Below are 18,398 nucleotides of genomic sequence, written 5' to 3' on the forward strand. Positions count from 1 at the left end.
ATAAGTGTTTATACTGTAGCTTTTTCATTGATCCATTGTGTTTGCTCTAATCTTGTCCTAAATTTCCACCATATATATATTTATATATACGCACATTGACACAAATAAAAATGTATCAAACTAGGAAGCAAATAAATACGTTGAAAAAATATAGAAATATTTCTGTGTGATAGTATTTAATGAAGCAGATTGAATTTTACATATATATATACATGTTGCACTTTTAATGAATGAATTCATTTTTGGTGGATTGTTGCAGGAAATTATTAGAAACCAGCCCAAATCAATTTCAGAAAAAGAATCCCCAAGGGGTGATGGCAAAGAGCGACATTGTAAAAAAAACACAATAATAATTATACACACATGCCGAAAAAAGTAGCAAGACTACACAAAGAAAATGTGCAAATGAAAGATAACGTCTGTGATGGACTGGCGCCCTGTCCAGGGTGTATCCCTACCTAGCGCCCAGTGTGAGCCAGAGTTGGGCACCGGCAGACCCTGAAAAACAGGAACAAGCGGGTTTGAAAATGGATGGATGGATGGATGGAAAAATAAAGTGCAAAAATAATAATAATAAATACAAATAAATAAAAGTATATATACATATGTAAACAGATTATTTTTTAGGTCCATGGCAGGCCAGCTGCACATGAACTTATAAGACCACACCATGCCGGAAATTACTTGAAATCATACAAACTATAGAAATAAATCCATTCATGAGGCACTAAATACAGTTTCATTCTACTAATCTACAATGGGATTTTTTAAAATGTACGTAATCATTCATTCCATCATTATGCTATATTATATTATATTATTTTTCCACAGAATTCTTAGCAAAATGTTGTAGTGGGACAAAGAGGGTACTTGGATTCAGAAATAAGAAAAAGAAGGTACGTGGGCCAAATTTTTTTTGAGAATCACTGACACTGACGTACATACTGTTGTCCTTCAAACAACCAATATTTTGCTCGATATTTGTCCGTGTTGGTGATTTGAAAGTGTCCTTGCCTTGACCTCTGTTTAAGGACCTCCATGTTCAGGACAGACCTTCTGAACCAGCCTGTAGTCGGTGCTGTAGAAGGACACGTAGATGCAGATGACCTGGAAAGGCTTGGAGCACATCCAGGTGACGAGACTCTGGGTCAGTTCTTGAGCGCAGGTTTTTGATGGGTCGTAGTTGCACAGCATCACCTTCTTGCTGCGCTCTGTTTTCTCATAGTCCACCCTGCAGTTGAAGGTCTTGGAGTCTTTGGGGTGGACCACGCTCTGGCGCTCCAGGTCAAACTCTACCTCCTTCATGGGGGGCACGAGGCTGACGGACACATTGCCAACACCTGTGGAGTTGTGACGAAAGTAGACGCCAAGAGATCCGTTTCCATGATCCACGATCTTCCCCATGATCAGTAAGTTGAGTTTGACTGTTTTGATGTTTGAGAAGAAGTCCCCCCAGCTGAAGGTCCTGGACGGTTTAGAAGCCCCACGAGGCTTCATGATGTCCTGAAGCTTTATCCTCCAGGAAGGGTTTGGTTGTGACTTAGAGTTTGTTCCTGTGAGAGCCTCCATGAGTCCCTGCTTAATGAGGGGTGGGATGGGGTCTGTGGGGACTTTAGGGTTCTTGGTCAGACTTGTAGTCTGAGAGGAAGTTCTGAAGGCTCTGTTGAGTTCAGGTGATGCTCTCTTACTGAAGGTGTGAACATGACGATGACCGAGAACCAACTAGACAGAAAAAAAGGGCAAGAAACATCATTTTTTTTTTCTTACCATTTTGAAGAGAAATCATCCAAATCTAGGTTCAAGGTTTTTTATTGTCATTTGCATGTTACCATAAAAATTTGATTTGTTTCTCGAGAACAGCAGCATACAAGAGAGGAAGAAGAAAAAACATAATATAACAAAGAAAGTTCACACATTATACACAAGTACAGTAAAACAAGAGTGCAGCCGGTACCAAGGTGGATGCTTTTATCGAGTTATAACTCCTTCATAAGCAATAGTTAAAAATGTTAATAAAGGTATACCCATACTCAAAAAACAGCTTTAAATGTGCAAAATGTACTCAATTATACACTTTGAATGTATCCTTTTTTTAAGAAAAAAAAAAAAAAAAAATGTGAACTTACCAGACAAAAGATTCCTCTCACTAGGATCCAAACAAACATCTTCATTATGTCGAAACTCCAACAATGTTTGATTTAAATTCCAGTACGGTCATGTGAATGTCTGGAAATCCATGTTTCAGACATAAATTTAGGACTTTCGAAAAATCTTCTGTATGCTGCTGCCTCCATCACATCATTACACACACTGGGAGGCTTTGTTGGACCTGGTAGAGTCTCTCTCTCTCTCTCTCTCTCTCTCTCTCTCTCTCCCTCTCTCTTTCTCCCTCTCCCTCTCCCTCGCTCTCTCTCTCTCTCTCACACACACACACACACTCACTCACTGAATAGAACCACTAAGGACATTTTATTGTTTGAATGATGTCTTTATTTGTACTGTAAATAACATGGACTATAATAGTTAGTGTTAAACTAACATTAATACTTACAGTAACTCAGTGAGCTGCTGGCATCTAGTGGCAGGTTTTAAGTCTATCTCGGTGGTTTCGTTATGAATCTATTGAGGTTGATGGTGCACAGTAGACATTATGGAGGCTGGTATATGAACAGGTCCTGTGAGATTAAAGTCCTTTAAAGTCACAACAGGAGAGAGATAATGTCATTTTATCAAAAAGAACAGAACAAATTGGATATGAATTATTGGTATATTCAGGTACTTTAATAATGGTGAATTAATGCGTAATAAGCACAAATCAATGCTAATAAGTGCTTGTAAGATGCTTATTAACATTTATAAATACTGTATATACTGTAATAATGGATAATTAATGCTTAATAAGCACAAATCAACTGTTAGTAAGCACTTATATGACGATGTAAGATGCTTATTAAATAAAGATTGCATGAGCGTTTATTGAGGTACTGTAATAACAGTTAATTAATGCCTAATAAGCACAAATGAACTGTTTATGATCACCTACAAGTTGATATAAAATGCTTTTTTAAAACAATAGACTGTTTTAAATGAATTGTAATAAGTTATTTAATGCTTAATAAGCACATATTAACAGTTATTAAGCATTTATAACGTGGTAAATTAGCATTTATGAGCACTTATAAGCTGTATAAGAAGTTTTGGTAACACTTTATATTAAGGTACTGTAATATTGGTTAAATAATATGTAATAAGCACAAATTAACAGCTAACCCTTAGTTAAATACTGCTGCACTTAATATGTTTTTCTATTTGATTAACCATCTTTAATTGTTATTTTTTTCACTGAAACAATGTGACAAATGTGTCGCAGGTAGGATTTTGTGATGCTACACATTTTAGTGTTTATGTCAAATTTATTACAACATGTTCGATGAGTTGAAAGTTAGTGGCTTGTAAAATAGGAACATGATGATTTCCCATGATTCCAGGAATGACACTTATTTTTAAAGATGTTTATTGTTGTATTTTTTTTTATTTTTTTTTTACCTCTGAAGTTCTAAAGTTGAATCAAAATCTCTTAAAATGTGGTTTCCCAGTCTTTGGCTCTCTCTGCACACAATCCACGGAGGCTGTGTTGATCTTCTGATAACAATAACGACCATCGGCTTCCATTCTTCTTACTGTGCGGTAAAATACGTCTTGTTTATCATAAACTACAATCAAATGAAATCACTCCATTGCGGTGGTTCAATACTCTTCCCCATAACTGCATCTAACATGCAAAGGTCTACTGAACTAGTTCATTGTAAGATAGTGTCATAGTTAAGATAGGAAAGAAAACCCAATATCTCTCTGGGGCCATAGAGCCCTAAAACTAACCAAGATAAAACATTGAATCAGCTACAAAGCTGTAAAAGTACCATTGCTTAACACAATTACTTCATTTATTATATTTGTAAGAAACTATAAAAATAAATTAAGTTCCTTTATTATGAGCCCACCTGCAGATTGAACATCCACATAGAAGAAAGACTCTGAAAGAGTCTGGTTTCACGCTTTAGTCAAAAAATGTGTCTCCTGGTCCTACAGCGGTTTAGCGTCCTGACGGTCTTCAAAGTAATCTGGGACAAACTTATATACTGTGACTTTAATCTAACCTCACTTTTTAAACTATCATTCAAATTTACAACATTAACATTTGTGTGTATTCTGTGAAAGAGAACATCCTATGGATCATCAAAAACAGAGGCGGGGAGTCGAGACACAATCTCACTAATATCTATAATCACATCATCTCTTCATTCCCTGGGATATTTAGAATAAATCATTTCTCAACATTTTAACTGCGATTAACCTGTAAAAATGTTAATAATTTAAAGGAAAAACAAGCATTAACCTCGACGTGCTTAACCCTTCCCCTGTGCAGGTGAATAATTTGAGGTTTTATGTTTAGAAAATGAGACTAGCAGCACTTTTAAACAAACATTTAACTCCATATGATGTGGAGACTTGTACAATAATATATTTCCATGCAAACTCCAATCATTTTGCACAATCTAACTGAAGAAATACTTAAAATTAGGAAGTTTTCCTAATGAAAAGATGCAAAACTCATTAAATCAGTCAGAAGGCAAGGCAAGGCAAATTTATTTGTATAGCGCATTTCATACTTAAGGCAACTCAATGTGCTTTACATGATAAAACATTCAATTGTTTAAAATCAATAAGAACATTTAAAATCATCAGTAAAATCAATTAAAATAATCAGTAAAAGAAGTGCCTCTGTTTGTACATAGGCAACTGGTGGTCTGGGAGCCACAAGTGACCCTTGTCTAATTTTGTGCAGCCTCCAAAGTAAATGACTCCCAAAAAAAACACAAGATTTTTTCAAAATTGCACAAAAATAGAAAGAAAAATATGCATTACTAAATGAAAAAAAAAAAAAAAAAAAACATTATTTTTCATTTCAACATTATTGTTTTTTTAAATCAGTCCATTGCCTTTTATCAAATATGAAGACAATGAATGTGCTTTGTTGAATCTACTCGACTTGCAGGAGAAGCACAAATTCACATACATACGAACCCATCTCAGACGGGCTTTGAACCCACAAGCTTGTGGATGCAGATATTTCTAATATTTGACTTGCCTTTGTGACATTGGGAGGTTTTTACTGGCATTACTGGTTAAGATGTTAAAGTTTAACTAAAGCTGTACGCGTTGGCTCAATGCGAACTCTAAAGAATAATGAAAACATTCACTAACAGTAAATGTAAGGGCGTTCACCATCATCTCAAGTAGGTTTTATCGAGGCAATTGGTCAATCATTTTCTGGAAGGCAAACAAATCAAACGGTGCCTTCAAACACGTTAACCTTTTGAATTCGACTTTTGACGTACTTTGTGTGCAAAAATTTTATTTAAAAAGTACTTGCAATTTTCCACTCCCCTCTGAAAGAGAACGCAATGAAAGGGTTTGATAATATAATGTAGATTTTATTAATCCTCACAATAACTCTTACACAAATGATAGAGGCGGTGAGTAATACTGTAATGTTTGTGACATACTATTAAAGCTTCGGCGTCGCCCATTTTTCCCCAAATAAAACGAGGCGCTTGGTTTGACCGCATCCCAGTGGTAATCTAGTTTTAAAACATAGATAATGTTTTTATCCGTTTGATTTGTGAAGCTCGACAGAATGACAAGTCAAACATTCTCTGTGCTGTTTTTGGGGATCATCTGTAAGTCAACTTTTTTTTGACTTAAGATTCAAATTAATATTATCTTTCTCCAAATTATTGATAAATGAATATCTAAAATGATCTTAAATGACTAAAACTAGATATTTGAACACCAATACTGCTCATCAGATTAATCTAATGTTGTTGTTGTTGTTTTTTTTACAGTTGTGCTGATTCCTCAAGTTGAGAGTGAGTCCAAATCTTTGTTTTTTTCCTTGCATTAAAATTAGTTGCATATAAATTGCCATTTATGTTTTTGCACTCCCCTTAAATCTAAACTACTTGTACCTCACATAGGTATGCAGTACTTGTTCTAATGTTGGGTTCTTGCTTCCCAGACTCCCTGTACCCAGTATCTGGAATAACAAGCTCCAATACTGATGATGGAAGTTCTCCTCGAATTTCTCTGCAGAGACCTTTCAACTATTTCGGACGGACCTACAACAGCCTTTTTGTATGTAAAATAATAACTTTGACTAAATATTAAACATGTGCAATTCAACTAAAGCATTATGACCCCAGAAAGGTTTTAATCACAAATTAATGTCTCTTTCTCAGTGTGTCTGATTTAAGCAATGATTTGAACCATCTCTTGATATGTTTCCCTTGTTTTTCCAGGTCAATCACAATGGACACATCACATTTAACGTTTCAAGGAGTTACACCCAACCTACGAGGTTCCCACTTAATAGATCGGAAGATATTATTGCTCCATTCTGGACAGATTTGGACAACAGACGAAATGGTCAGGTCTACTATAACCAGTACACCAGCGGCAGTATTCTGCAACAAGCTACACGGGACATTAATAGTTACTTTCCAAACATACACTTCACTGCGAACTGGGTGTTGGTGGCAACATGGTATCAGGTGGCCTACTATCCAACCTCAGGAACAGTAAGTACAGTATGTGCAATCAGCTGTCGTAGCCGTTACTTTGATGTGAAGATACCTCATTATAAAATGGTTTTACTTACACTAAATGCTTCCTAGTGTGTAATAAATGTTGTTGAAATTGGTTTTCATGATCTTTAAGAAAATAGATTTACTAACAAAAGTAAAGAAAACTCAACTTTAATGGCATCTCAAAAAACTAATTTGGATTTTTTCTATTTTCTAGCAAACGACTGCTCAAGCCGTGTTGATCTCTGGAAACTCACAGTCGATTGTGCTGATGAACTATGGAGACATAGCTTCAACAAATATGAACGTGCAGGTCAGATCTACTGTAGTTATAACTTATGGAAACCTTTAACCCTTCCTATCATACATTAAATGCTCTGTGATGTCTGTTTTTGCAGGCTGGGTATGATACGATTGGCTCACATCACTATCACATCATCCCTGGTTCATTTTCTCCCTCAGCAACAGGGGCTAACTCCAATTTCCGCCGAAGCAGTAACGTGAACGTGGCGGGACGCTGGGCCTTCAGAGTGGACATGGACTTTAGAGGCTGTAGTTTTAATGGTAGGACTCTAGGATAAACTGGTTTCATTTTTTATTATAAACTATATCATCACCACTATCAAACTCTTGCCCCTATACCAGTAGGAAGAATATAGTAACCCATATCAGCATCTGAATATATACATTATATTTGGTCAAATATTGCATTCTTCTATAATGATTTCAGTTATAATGCCATTTGTAAACTCTATGTTCTTTGAATCTTTTGAAGGTGCTGAGTTGCATTTGGGGGATTCATTTTGGAGTGACAGTAGCTGTACACAAAGGTGTACCTGCACATATTCCGGCCTACAGTGCAGAAATCAACCCTGCACCTTTCCACAAATTTGCCAGCCTGCGTCCTTTCTGTTCTCCTGCCAGACAGTGCAAAGAGGCACGTGCGTCATTAGTGGTGACCCTCATTATTACACCTTTGATAACTCGGTGTTTCACTTCCAGGGCACTTGTACTTATGTTCTCTCTGAGCAATGTGACGATAGGCTTCCCTACTATAGAGTAGAGGGTAAGAATGAACACAGAGGCAGTGCCCGAGTTTCATGGACGAAACTGGTTAAGGTGTTTGTTGAGGATCAAACAATCGAGCTCGTCAAAGGACATCATGGTCGAGCTAAGGTGGGTGTTTCTTAAACGTCATCCGGCCTCACCTTTTTTCCGACACATTGGAGTTGCTCCTATTTTATATACAAATACACTTTTTCTTTGCCTAACATATTTCTGACTATCTTTTCAGGTCAACGGAAGCTTTGCATCCACTCCGTTCTCTCTCAATAATGGCACTGTGCAGGTTTTTGAGTCAGGGTTTTCTGTAATTGTCGCCACTACCTTTGGCTTAGAGGTATCTTATGACACCAACCATTATGTTCGCATCACTTTGCCCTACACATACCGAAATGCGACATGTGGCCTGTGTGGAAACTTCAACGGTAGAAGTGAAGATGACTTTCAAACCCGTGATGGTGAGCTGGTGAGCTCTGATGTGATTTTTGCCAACAGCTGGCAAGCATCTGGAGACGATGAGCCTGGTTGTGCGCCTCAGTGTGAAGGCCAAGATTGTGTGGTCTGCTCTGATGTCCAGACAGCCTTGTACAGTGACAATAACCACTGTGGCATCCTCCAAAACACATCTGGACCATTTGCTGCTTGCCACCACTGGGCTCCTGCAGAAAGCTTTGTGGAGAGTTGTGTGTTCGATCTGTGTATAGGAGGAGGATACCAACCTGTTCTGTGTCAAGCTTTGGGTGCCTACGCTAGTCTGTGTCAACAAAACGATATCCAGATATCTGGTTGGAGGAGGCCCGGCTTTTGTGGTATAACTCATTTTTTTTAAATAATCTTTTGATTAATAATAAAGAATCTTGAATTTAAAACCGGTGTTTCTTTGTTTTGTCCAGAAATCTCCTGCCCAGCAAACAGCCATTTTGAATCTCAAGGCACATCATGTCCACCCACGTGTTCAAATCCCAATTCAACCAATGATTGCCTCCTCCCTCCACAGGAAAGCTGTATCTGCAACCAAGGCTACATCCTTAGCGCTGGAGTATGTGTCCCTCATGCCCAGTGTGGCTGCACTTTTGAGGGACTCTACTATCTTTCTGGAGAAAGTGCAATATTAGATGAAGACTGTGGGAGACGTTGTAGCTGTAGTCACGGCGTCATGACTTGTCGTTCCTATCAATGCAGCCCGCTAGAATCTTGCACCGTAGATGACGGGGAAAGAGGATGTCAGCCCAAAGGCTATGAAACATGCTGGATAAGAGGCCCGGGTTCATATCATACATTTGATGGAGTGATTTATCAGTATCCCGGAGCCTGTCAGCTGACCCTTGTCAAAGTCATGGGGAGGTCTAGTCATCCGCACTTTGTGGTGACAGCAGAAAAAGTACCCAGAGGGCAGCAGGGCTTTGCTCGGATTATTAAGCTTGAAGCGGGCGGGACACAAGTTTCCATCGAGATGGGAAGAAGCAGCAAAGTTGAGGTAAGTGACACTTTTTAAACAATCAAGGCCTTGCTTGCTTTGTAGAAATATTAAATATGAGACTTTTTAACACAAACGGACAAATGCAACATTTCAGTAATTGTGTTTTTTGAATTTCAGGTGGATAGCCAAGTGATCAGACTGCCCTTTAGATCTGGGTCCAACCACATCCAAATCTACCACAGCAGCCTTCACAGTGTCATTCTCCGCACTTCCTTTGGTTTAACTGTGCAAACTGTTTGGCCTTACTTTGTACGAATCACCGCTCCGGGTGTCTACAACAATTCCCTCGGTGGACTTTGTGGTAATTACAATGGCCACCCTCACGATGACTTTCTTACACCCAGTGGGGTTCTGGTCAATAGCTCTCAGGCTTTCGGGGATAGCTGGCGCGATGGTTCCCTGGCTGCACACTGTGTGGAAAGCCCAACTAATAATTCTACCACTAATTTTAACTCCACTGAGTACTGTGGCATTATTGGTTTACCACATGGACCTTTTGTACCATGTTGGACCTCCGTAGATCCACTAATACAAATGGATGTGTGTGTGGAGATCCTGCAGGGCTCTAAAGATCCAGAAGCTACTCTTTGTGAAATCCTTCGAGATTACACCTTAATGTGTCAGCAGAAGGGAGTCGTGTTGGGCCAGTGGAGGAATACAACTGGTTGCTGTAAGTACGTTTTCCCCTTTTGAATAACAAATCCTTTTTATTACAAAAACTAAATAATCTGTCTAAACTTACTTTATGTTTTGTTTTTTCTATAGACCCGGTGTGCCCTTTGAATAGCTCTTATAAGCTCTGTGGAACATCGTGTCCTTCCGCCTGTCCCAGCCTCTCATTCCCCTTCACTTGCAACACAATGTGTCATGAAGGATGTCAATGTAACGATGGATTTGTCCTCAATGGTAACCAATGTGTGCCTCCCACATCATGCGGGTGCTACCATCGAGGGCGCTATCGTCAAAGTGGTGAACAGTTCTGGGATGATGAGGACTGTCATAGCTTATGTACATGCAGTGGTGTCACTGGGTTAATCCACTGTGTTCCCAGTTCCTGTGGTCCTCAGGAGTCCTGCCGTGTGTCTGGGGGTGAGTTTGGTTGTCATCCAAACCCTCATGGCACCTGCTCAGCCTCTGGTGACCCTCACTACATCACCTTTGATCGCAAAGCCTACGACTTCCAGGGAACTTGCCGCTATGTTCTAGCAAATGTTTGTAATAACACTGAAGGACTCCCTCACTTTTCTGTTGAAGCCAAGAATGAAGCCTTGGCTGGGTTACCACTGTCAGTTGTAGCGGAAGTATTTGTTACTGTGCAGGGGTATCAGGTGCATATATCAAGGGAAAGGCGTGGAGTGGTTCAAGTAAGTTGTGAAGGAATAAAACACTCCTATCAACATTCACTGCATATTATTTAATCCTTTTTGTTATGTTTTCAAGGTGAACGGAATCACTCAGAATGTACCCATTCTGTTAAATGGAGGCAACATGTCTATATATGCAAGTGGACCTCGAGTATTTGTCAGTACAGGTTTTGGCCTAAGTGTCACATATGATGGCAGGAGTACAATGTCAATATCTGTACCTGCCTCTTATAGGTATCTCCCATTCACTACATTTCAGGTTCATTTGTCTTCAGGGTCAAAGACGTATTTGTGGTGATGGATTATTGGTATGTTTGCAGAGAAAAAACTTGTGGCCTTTGTGGAAATTTCAACGGTAACAGAAATGATGATTTCTCCACCCCTTCTGGAACAACTGTCATGACTCCTGATGAATTTGGGAGAGCCTGGAAAGTGGAAGGCAACTACACCTGCAGTGATGGTTGCGGATCCTCCTGCCCTCAGTGTGTGGATGAGCGACCAGCCAGAGCTCAGTGTGAAGTGATTCAGGCCCCGCATGGCCCCTTTAGTTTCTGTCACGAGCAAGTGGATCCAACACCGTTTTTCAATGACTGCGTGTTTGACGTATGCCTGTCAGGGAGTGAAGGTGTTGACCTTCTGTGTCGGGCCATCGAAGCATATGTCAGTGCCTGTCAGTCTGCTAATGTCAGGATATACCCATGGAGACAAAACACCAGCTGTGGTGAGCCTAGAGCCATTATTTCCAACATCTGTATTTGATATTTCACCAAAGTAACCACTGTTGTTTTGTTCTTATTAATTGTAGCACTTGACTGTCCTGCTAACAGCCATTATGTGCTGTGTGGCACCGACTGTGGACAAACATGTTCCAGCAGCACTGATGCTACCTGTGACCACGTCTGCTCCGAGGGATGTTTCTGCAATGAGGGCTTTGTGAGGAGTGGGACGAGATGTGTCCCTGTGGAAAGTTGTGGCTGTCAGTATGACGGCTTCTACTATGATGTGAGTCACACCTGAGACCGGTTTGCCTGTATGTCAGTACCATTTCCTTTAACTGGAAATTATTCTCCAAGAGGAATAAACCAACTCTTTTTAGGGACCCATAAAGAGATTTATACAGGTTTTTAAAGTGCCACTATATTCAGCTCAGTGTTTGGCACACATGGCTCTTTTGTTGATGTTCAAAGTGTTGATGTATTGAAGAAGTAACAAAGACATATGGTAAACTGTGATCCAGGAAAAACCCAGGAATTAAATTGTGACCTAAATCACATAATGCCCTAGCCTCTTTGGCGCTCTAGGCGAGATTTTCTTTTGGCGCCCTCTTTTATGGCAGTTTTTTTATACCAAGCAATTTCAATTTACGTTATTATTATGATGTTATGATTATCATAATAATTTAGTGGTCTTCACCATACCCACAAAGACACTTTACATAAGGAAAAACATGAGGAAAATTACTTTTTTGACATTTTTGATAGAAGGGTTTCACATACACATATAGAAGAACACAAACAAGTAAATAAAAGCCAATTTAAATATACATCTTCGTAACAGGTTATTAGAGTAAGGCATTGCACACAAAAACAACAAGATAAATATAAAAGGCTTAGCCTAAATAAAAAAAACTAAACAAACAATAATTGAATTTAAATAGCTGCAGCTTGAAGACTTAAGTGCACACTGTAACTCTGCAACAAAAAACAAAATAAAGAGAGTATTGTTTTTCATTTAAATACTTACGACTAAAATGTTTTGCTATTGACATTCAAATGATCCAAAACTTCCAGATTTAACATTACAATACTAAAATTGCAGTAATGAAGACCCAACTCTATAGGGTTAGGGTTAGCATTACACACATTTCTATCATAGAAATGTGTGTAATGCTAACCCTATAGAAATGTATGTAATTCAAACAAAACAAATGCAATTTCTTCTTTTTTGTGTATAAAACTAGCGTATAATTACTAAAAGGCTGGTGGGATTTGCATTAGAAAGACCGTGCACATACAGGGCTATAAGTTTGATGGGCAAACGCACATGCCTCAGTATAACTATGATGTAAATGAAATGATGAACTTTTTTCTGTTACAGTCAGCATTCATGTTTAAATGTTATCCAATTGCCTGGTGTTTAATTAGTGTCCCACTTAAAATTGTGTCAGCAAATGACATTAGGCCTGTTTTATCATTAATGTATGTTCATTGTCAGTTAATTGGTCTATAAACTATGTTTGAAAAATGAAACAAGTATAATTTTCTACATTTACCTGGAAAACATCTAAAAATAACAGTACTGCCCTGAGGCATATGAAAATATTATATAATAGTCTAAGAGTACTTTGTTTTGGATCTCTTTATATTTAATGCTTGGCTCTCTAATGTGGGAAAAATCAACTTCCATATCGATCCGCTCTCTAACAACAGTAACGTCTGCAGTGACCCAGTTTGGTTCACAGAAATCAATTGTCTGCTATTGAACCATCAGAGGAATTTATATGAATTGATTTCATGTTGTTTGGGATCATTTCTATTTCATGTTACAGGCTGGCGAGTCGTTCTGGACTGACGGCTGTTCCCAAAGATGTGAGTGTCACGCTCCCAATGATCTGCGCTGTCCTGCTGCGTCCTGCTCTCCGGAACAACAGTGCATGGTGAAAAACGGTCAGCTGGGCTGTTTTGATTCTCTGTCTACCTGCACCGTGTGGGGAGATCCACACTACATCAGCTTCGATGGAGCGCTTGCTCATTTTCAGGGCACCTGCTCATACATTATTACACAGAGTGTGAGACACACTACAAATGAAACCCAGTTTCTTGTAGTAGCTACAAATAATCACCGCGGCAACAACCATGTGTCGTTTGTGTCAATGGTGGATGTATATTTGTCAAATCCATCAGAGAGCGTTTATATCAGGATTGGACCCAACAAACGAGTGAAGGTAACTTCCTATATATGTGCCAACATCGGCCTCAAAAGGTGCTTTTTACTTTGGATTCATTTCTCATCTTTTCATTTTTTCAAGGTAAATAAGGTCGAGGAGTCACTTCCTACGACTGTGGGAACATTTGCGCAGATTGTGAGACAAGGAAGCTACGTGAGGGTCAATGCTGATGACCTGATTTTTGAGTTTGATGGTCAGAGTACACTACTTGTAAGAATGAGCCCAAACCGTGAAGACAGAGTCACTGGGATGTGTGGGAACTTCAACAGCGATCCCTCCGATGATAAAGTCTTGCCCAACGGCACGTTGGCACAAACTGACAATCAGTTTGGACACAGCTGGAAGGCACTCACAAGCCAACCAGGGTCAGTTGTTAAAAAACAAGCATTTACAGGGTTTTATTGATACCCCAGCATATGTTAATAAAGGTGTCTCTTCCCAGATGTGGAACCACTGATGGTGACGATGATGATGATGGACTGAACGACTGTCTTTTCGTTGAAGAATACTCTGAACTCTGCCGTGTTATCACAAACACCAGCGGACCATTCAGATCCTGTCACGTTCACTCCGACCCAATGCCGTTCTTCACTTCCTGCGTTTACGATCTGTGCCTCTACACTCCAGCCAATGGCGTGTTCTGCTCTGCAGTGTCAGCCTATGAGGCCACCTGCTCTGCTCTGGGGTCAAACATCCCAGAATGGCGCTCCAGTTTACAATGTGGTACGTTAGAGTTTTAGTGACAGTTCCTCCAAGATCAATCATAGCTGATCATTGAATGCATGTCAATATTATTGATCTGTTTCCAGCGGAGATGAATCCGTGTGAACAGCTGGACTGCACTGAGTATGAGTGGTGTGGTGAGAAGAACGGTGTCTATGGCTGTTTTTGCAATGAACACCATCAGCTCACCAATGGAAGCTACGGTACATGCATTGCTTCCTGACACATATTATTGCATTAAACGAATAAAATAAACATAACACATTTGAATTAGGAATATCTGTGTAAACTAAGTAGATGTGGACATGTTTCTCTACCACAGATTCATCCATCACTTGTGAAAGTAGTTCAGGCACCATATCCGTGTCCCGCTGTCAGCTGTTTGAAGAAGGCTTCCCCTCTGATGTCCTCCATCTGAGAGACGACTCGTGCAATGCTACCATTCAGGATGATCAGCTGGTGTTTCACTTCAACAACGATGACCAGCTCTGTGGGACCGTCCTAAGGGTACAGTCTGAATGTTAGACAGTCATATTCTACAGGGCGGATACTCATGCTGACTCTTTGATCGTGTGACTCTCTCAGAGCAACGGGACACATTTCATCTATGAGAACAGCATCCAGGGTGAGGTGGACGCTCATCAGCGCCTCATAAGTCGTGAGAAAAGCATCCATCTGCTTTTCTCTTGTGTCTATCCTCTGTCCCAGGCTCTGTCAATGGATGTAGGAATCAACCCTTTGGAAAGGTGACAACCCTGACTGCACATGAGTAGAATAATTCATATAAAAACTGTAAATGTCCAAGCAATTATGTGGAAAATCAGATTTTTTTATTGTTACACTGGTGTATATTCCAGTATGTACCCCGCCTTAGGATAGGCACCAGCAAACCCTTTTAAACCTGTACAGGACAAAGCAGTTTCAAAAGATTAATGATTGAACGACTTATTTACAATTCTTTAGGAAACTTCTTGCTAATACCCGCATTTAACCATCATTTGCATCCTGAGTGCAGTGAATCTCATTATGTAGTATGCAAATGTTCATGTTGCTTATGTTGTCAGCTTAGCTTTAACTGTTTCCAGCTTGTGTATAAAATGTATTTACTCAGAATTCTTTTGTCGGTTGTTCTTTACGTTTTTTGTAGCATTGTGAACAAGAAGCTTCCGGCTGGCCAGGGCCGATATCACCTGAGGATGGTGCCTTATGAGGACCCAAGCTTCCACGTTCCTCTGACCAGAAACAGAAACCTGGAGATGGAAATAAATCAGAGGTTGTACATTGAAGTGCACACAGAAGGTGTGGATGAAGAGCAGTTTGCCACCATCCTGGACTCATGCTGGGCTACTCCTTTCAATGAACTCAACAACCCGGTCCGCTGGGATCTCATTACCTCAGAGTAAATCACTTCTTTGACCTTCATGACAGCTGTTTATGACGTGTGTCAAACTCAAGACCTGGGGGCCAAATCCAGCTCTTTAGACCAACCGCAGGAAAAAGTTAAAAAAGCAAGAAAATTAGATGACCAAATAATTCCATTGTAGATATCTCAGTCCTTCTTGATACACAAATTCAATGAGACTCCACAATATTTGGAGGATTGCAATGTTTCCATGGTTTTATCACATGACTGCAGTCATTTTAAATGACAAATTGTTCAAAGAACTTAATTTTCCTGAAATTGTTTCACAATTTAAGAGAAAATCCTGCAGGGACTGATATCTGTCACTTATTGCCTGGATGTATACGGCGGCTTACATACTTTATGTATCATTTATACTTCAAAGTGCAAACTTGGGGACATTAATGTTGAAATTGCTCATTTTCCCACCTAAAATCTGTGGCCCGCTTAAGATCAAACCACTTATATTTGGCCTCTGAACTAAAATGAGTTTGACACCCCTGACTTAAAACTTGCCATTGTTAGAAGTTCATTTCCAGTCTGAGATCTTCTCCCTTTGCTGGTTTCCAGATGTCCTAATCCAGAAGATGGTTCAGTAGAACTTGTTCAAAATGGCATCTCCACTGTGGCCCGTTTCTCCTTCAGGATGTTCACCTTCACCAACTTCTCCTCCATCTACCTGCACTGTCAGGTCCACCTGTGTCTGCGTACTCACCACAGCTGCTCAGCAGTATGTTCACATTCATCTACGTTTGTGTCGTTACATGAAAGACTTTAACACGTTTGACTGTAATCTGGTTATCTTCTGCTCAGCGCTGCTATCCAGGTTACCACAACAGAGTGGAGAGGGATATTTCCCATCATGATACAGTCTTCATCTCTCTGGGGCCACTGGAACCAAGAGCAGGTCATTTTTCATTATTTGTTGAGCGTCTATTCATGCATTCGTTGTTAGTTCAGGATCTCCTCTCAGTTTCATCCATTCAATCTTCTCTGATGACCTTTCTCTTCCAGGTGACAAAACGGCATCAAACAGCTTTGGATAATATCACCAAAGACTCCTGCGGTCATCAAGTTTTACTAAAGCTGTAATGAAATTAAACCAATCCAGTATCCCAAAGAGGATGCATGATCAAATCGATACATATCTGTTAATTGTTTTCTAAATGCTGCACCATTAATCTAGTAAAACACATTGAATAGGCTTGTGTATAAAACAAGCTTTACAAATGAATATGCCTTGATTTTTTTGCAGTATTGCACTATACATATTAAATCACGGATTTATACTCACAGATTTACATTGATGCACCTGTATAAGTAACTGGCTGTGTTACGCTCTGAGGTCTTCTTTGTAATTCTTCTGTAAGCCTCAAGAGAGCAGCATATGCCCAGATAAGTATAATCAATGTTTTTACTGTGCTTGAGTATTTTACAATCAATAAACAAGCAGATCCTTAGTGGAACTTAGAAGTCAATTATTTTGTGTCACACAGTTATTCATCTTTTGGTCACTGGGATCACTGGTAGTAGTGGGCATCCTATGAAGCTTGTGAGGGCTTTATGAGGCTTAAAAGCATAGATTTGATTTTGTTTAAGTGCTGGTAATAGTTTTATTTAGAAAACAAACAACTTTTGGACAACATTTTCTTTGGATTTAGTCATTAAGAGAGTTTGATTTAAGTTTTTATCCATTCCAAAAATGCAATTTTCATTGTAGTTGTTGTTAGATGTTATTGCCAAACAAAGTCATAGTTTTCTTTGTTTGTGACAAAAACATAGGAAATTAAACAACACAAGGGCATTGAGCTTAAACATGGTTCTATTTTGGCATCCATAACTTTACAGGTCAGGCGTTTCTCCTTTGCTGTTTAAGTGTGTGAAATGTATCATTGTCTGCCAGTGTCTCCATGACATTATGGGAAACATGACAACACAACACACATCCGTCATATTTGAGCATCAGTTCGTGTTTGTTCTTTATGTGTATGCACAACGCAGGAAAACATGACACTGTCTCGAAAATGAATGTTTCTATTTCCGTGCGTGTCAATATGATTTCTGCATATTTTTTTTTCGTGCTGCTGGACACGACTTTTGAACTGATATAGTTTGATTGGAAGTTATTTTGAGCCAACACAACGTGTTAGAAGATGTTTTTCATGGTTAGGGTTAAGGTGATCAATCTAATTTACATACATCAGTTTGCAATTCCTTACAAGACGCGTGATACAAGTTATTGCCACATAGTATGGGAAAAAAAAATTGCGTCACAAAGCATGAAAACCGAACGATATTACATTTGAACTCACCTGTAGACAAAACACAGCTTACACCTTTCTCCATCCTTTTCTCTTCCTTCAGCTTGTCTCTCATCTCCAAGGTTAAATCCATCTGACCTGAGTGAATTAGCCAAATGTGGTTTACAAATCTTTCCGGGTTTAATCTCGTCCACACATGTCAACCTTAACAAATCCCACATGGGGAAAGTCATCTTATCTTTGATTTTGCAAACTGCAGTCATACAATCCCCTTATTATGTTCCTCAAGTTTGAAAGACCTCTTGAGGGTTTTAGCTGTGCTTAAATGAAGCTGAGTTATGCTAAGTGCTAAAGCTAAGTGATTAGCTTCCTTTTTCCAAGTGTAGGCCTATGTATGTAATAGTTATCTGATAAATCTGATTGTGACCATCTATCAGTTGCTTCAGAAGCCTGACTTTGCTCTGATGGATGTATTACACTGAGAAGGTAACAAAGGCCACACAAGGAAACGGGAA

The 18,398-nt window shown here is 39.3% G+C and overlaps 1 protein-coding gene across 3 annotated transcripts; it reads left to right on the forward strand.

Moving 5' to 3' along the window:
- The first annotated feature begins 1,040 nt into the window (after window positions 1-1,040).
- Window positions 1,041-16,941, forward strand: LOC114481781 (alpha-tectorin). Of its 3 annotated transcripts, XM_028476822.1 has the most exons (25): window positions 1,057-1,147; window positions 1,226-1,409; window positions 5,907-5,930; window positions 6,080-6,195; window positions 6,360-6,638; window positions 6,862-6,957; window positions 7,043-7,208; window positions 7,420-7,820; window positions 7,939-8,515; window positions 8,600-9,183; window positions 9,304-9,856; window positions 9,952-10,550; window positions 10,627-10,784; window positions 10,871-11,271; window positions 11,356-11,552; window positions 13,099-13,494; window positions 13,579-13,862; window positions 13,940-14,220; window positions 14,307-14,423; window positions 14,543-14,727; window positions 14,806-14,966; window positions 15,368-15,619; window positions 16,193-16,352; window positions 16,436-16,529; window positions 16,637-16,941. In XM_028476822.1, the coding sequence occupies exons 2-25, from the start codon at window positions 1,403-1,405 to the stop codon at window positions 16,666-16,668; spliced, it is 6,120 nt and encodes a 2,039-aa protein (XP_028332623.1). In that variant the 5' UTR covers window positions 1,057-1,147; window positions 1,226-1,402; the 3' UTR covers window positions 16,669-16,941. The 3 variants fall into 3 exon arrangements, with proteins under 3 accessions (XP_028332622.1, XP_028332624.1, XP_028332623.1); XM_028476821.1 differs by having other exon boundaries at window positions 1,041-1,409; XM_028476823.1 differs by lacking the exons at window positions 16,193-16,352; window positions 16,436-16,529; window positions 16,637-16,941 and having other exon boundaries at window positions 1,041-1,409; window positions 14,806-14,845; window positions 14,929-14,966; window positions 15,368-15,572.
- Window positions 16,942-18,398: the final 1,457 nt, after the last annotated feature.

Source organism: Gouania willdenowi, chromosome 19 (genome assembly GCF_900634775.1).
Source record: "Gouania willdenowi chromosome 19, fGouWil2.1, whole genome shotgun sequence".
Taxonomy (NCBI): Eukaryota; Metazoa; Chordata; class Actinopteri; order Blenniiformes; family Gobiesocidae; genus Gouania; species Gouania willdenowi.

What these genes read in the sequence shown, in the direction of transcription:
- LOC114481781 (XM_028476821.1), top strand. An exon ending in GCGCTCCAGTTTACAATGTG is followed by an intron (nt 14,221 to 14,306) that starts GTACGTTAGAGT and finishes ATCTGTTTCCAG; the next exon opens with CGGAGATGAATCCGTGTGAA. An exon ending in TGGGATCTCATTACCTCAGA is followed by an intron (nt 15,620 to 16,192) that starts GTAAATCACTTC and finishes GCTGGTTTCCAG; the next exon opens with ATGTCCTAATCCAGAAGATG.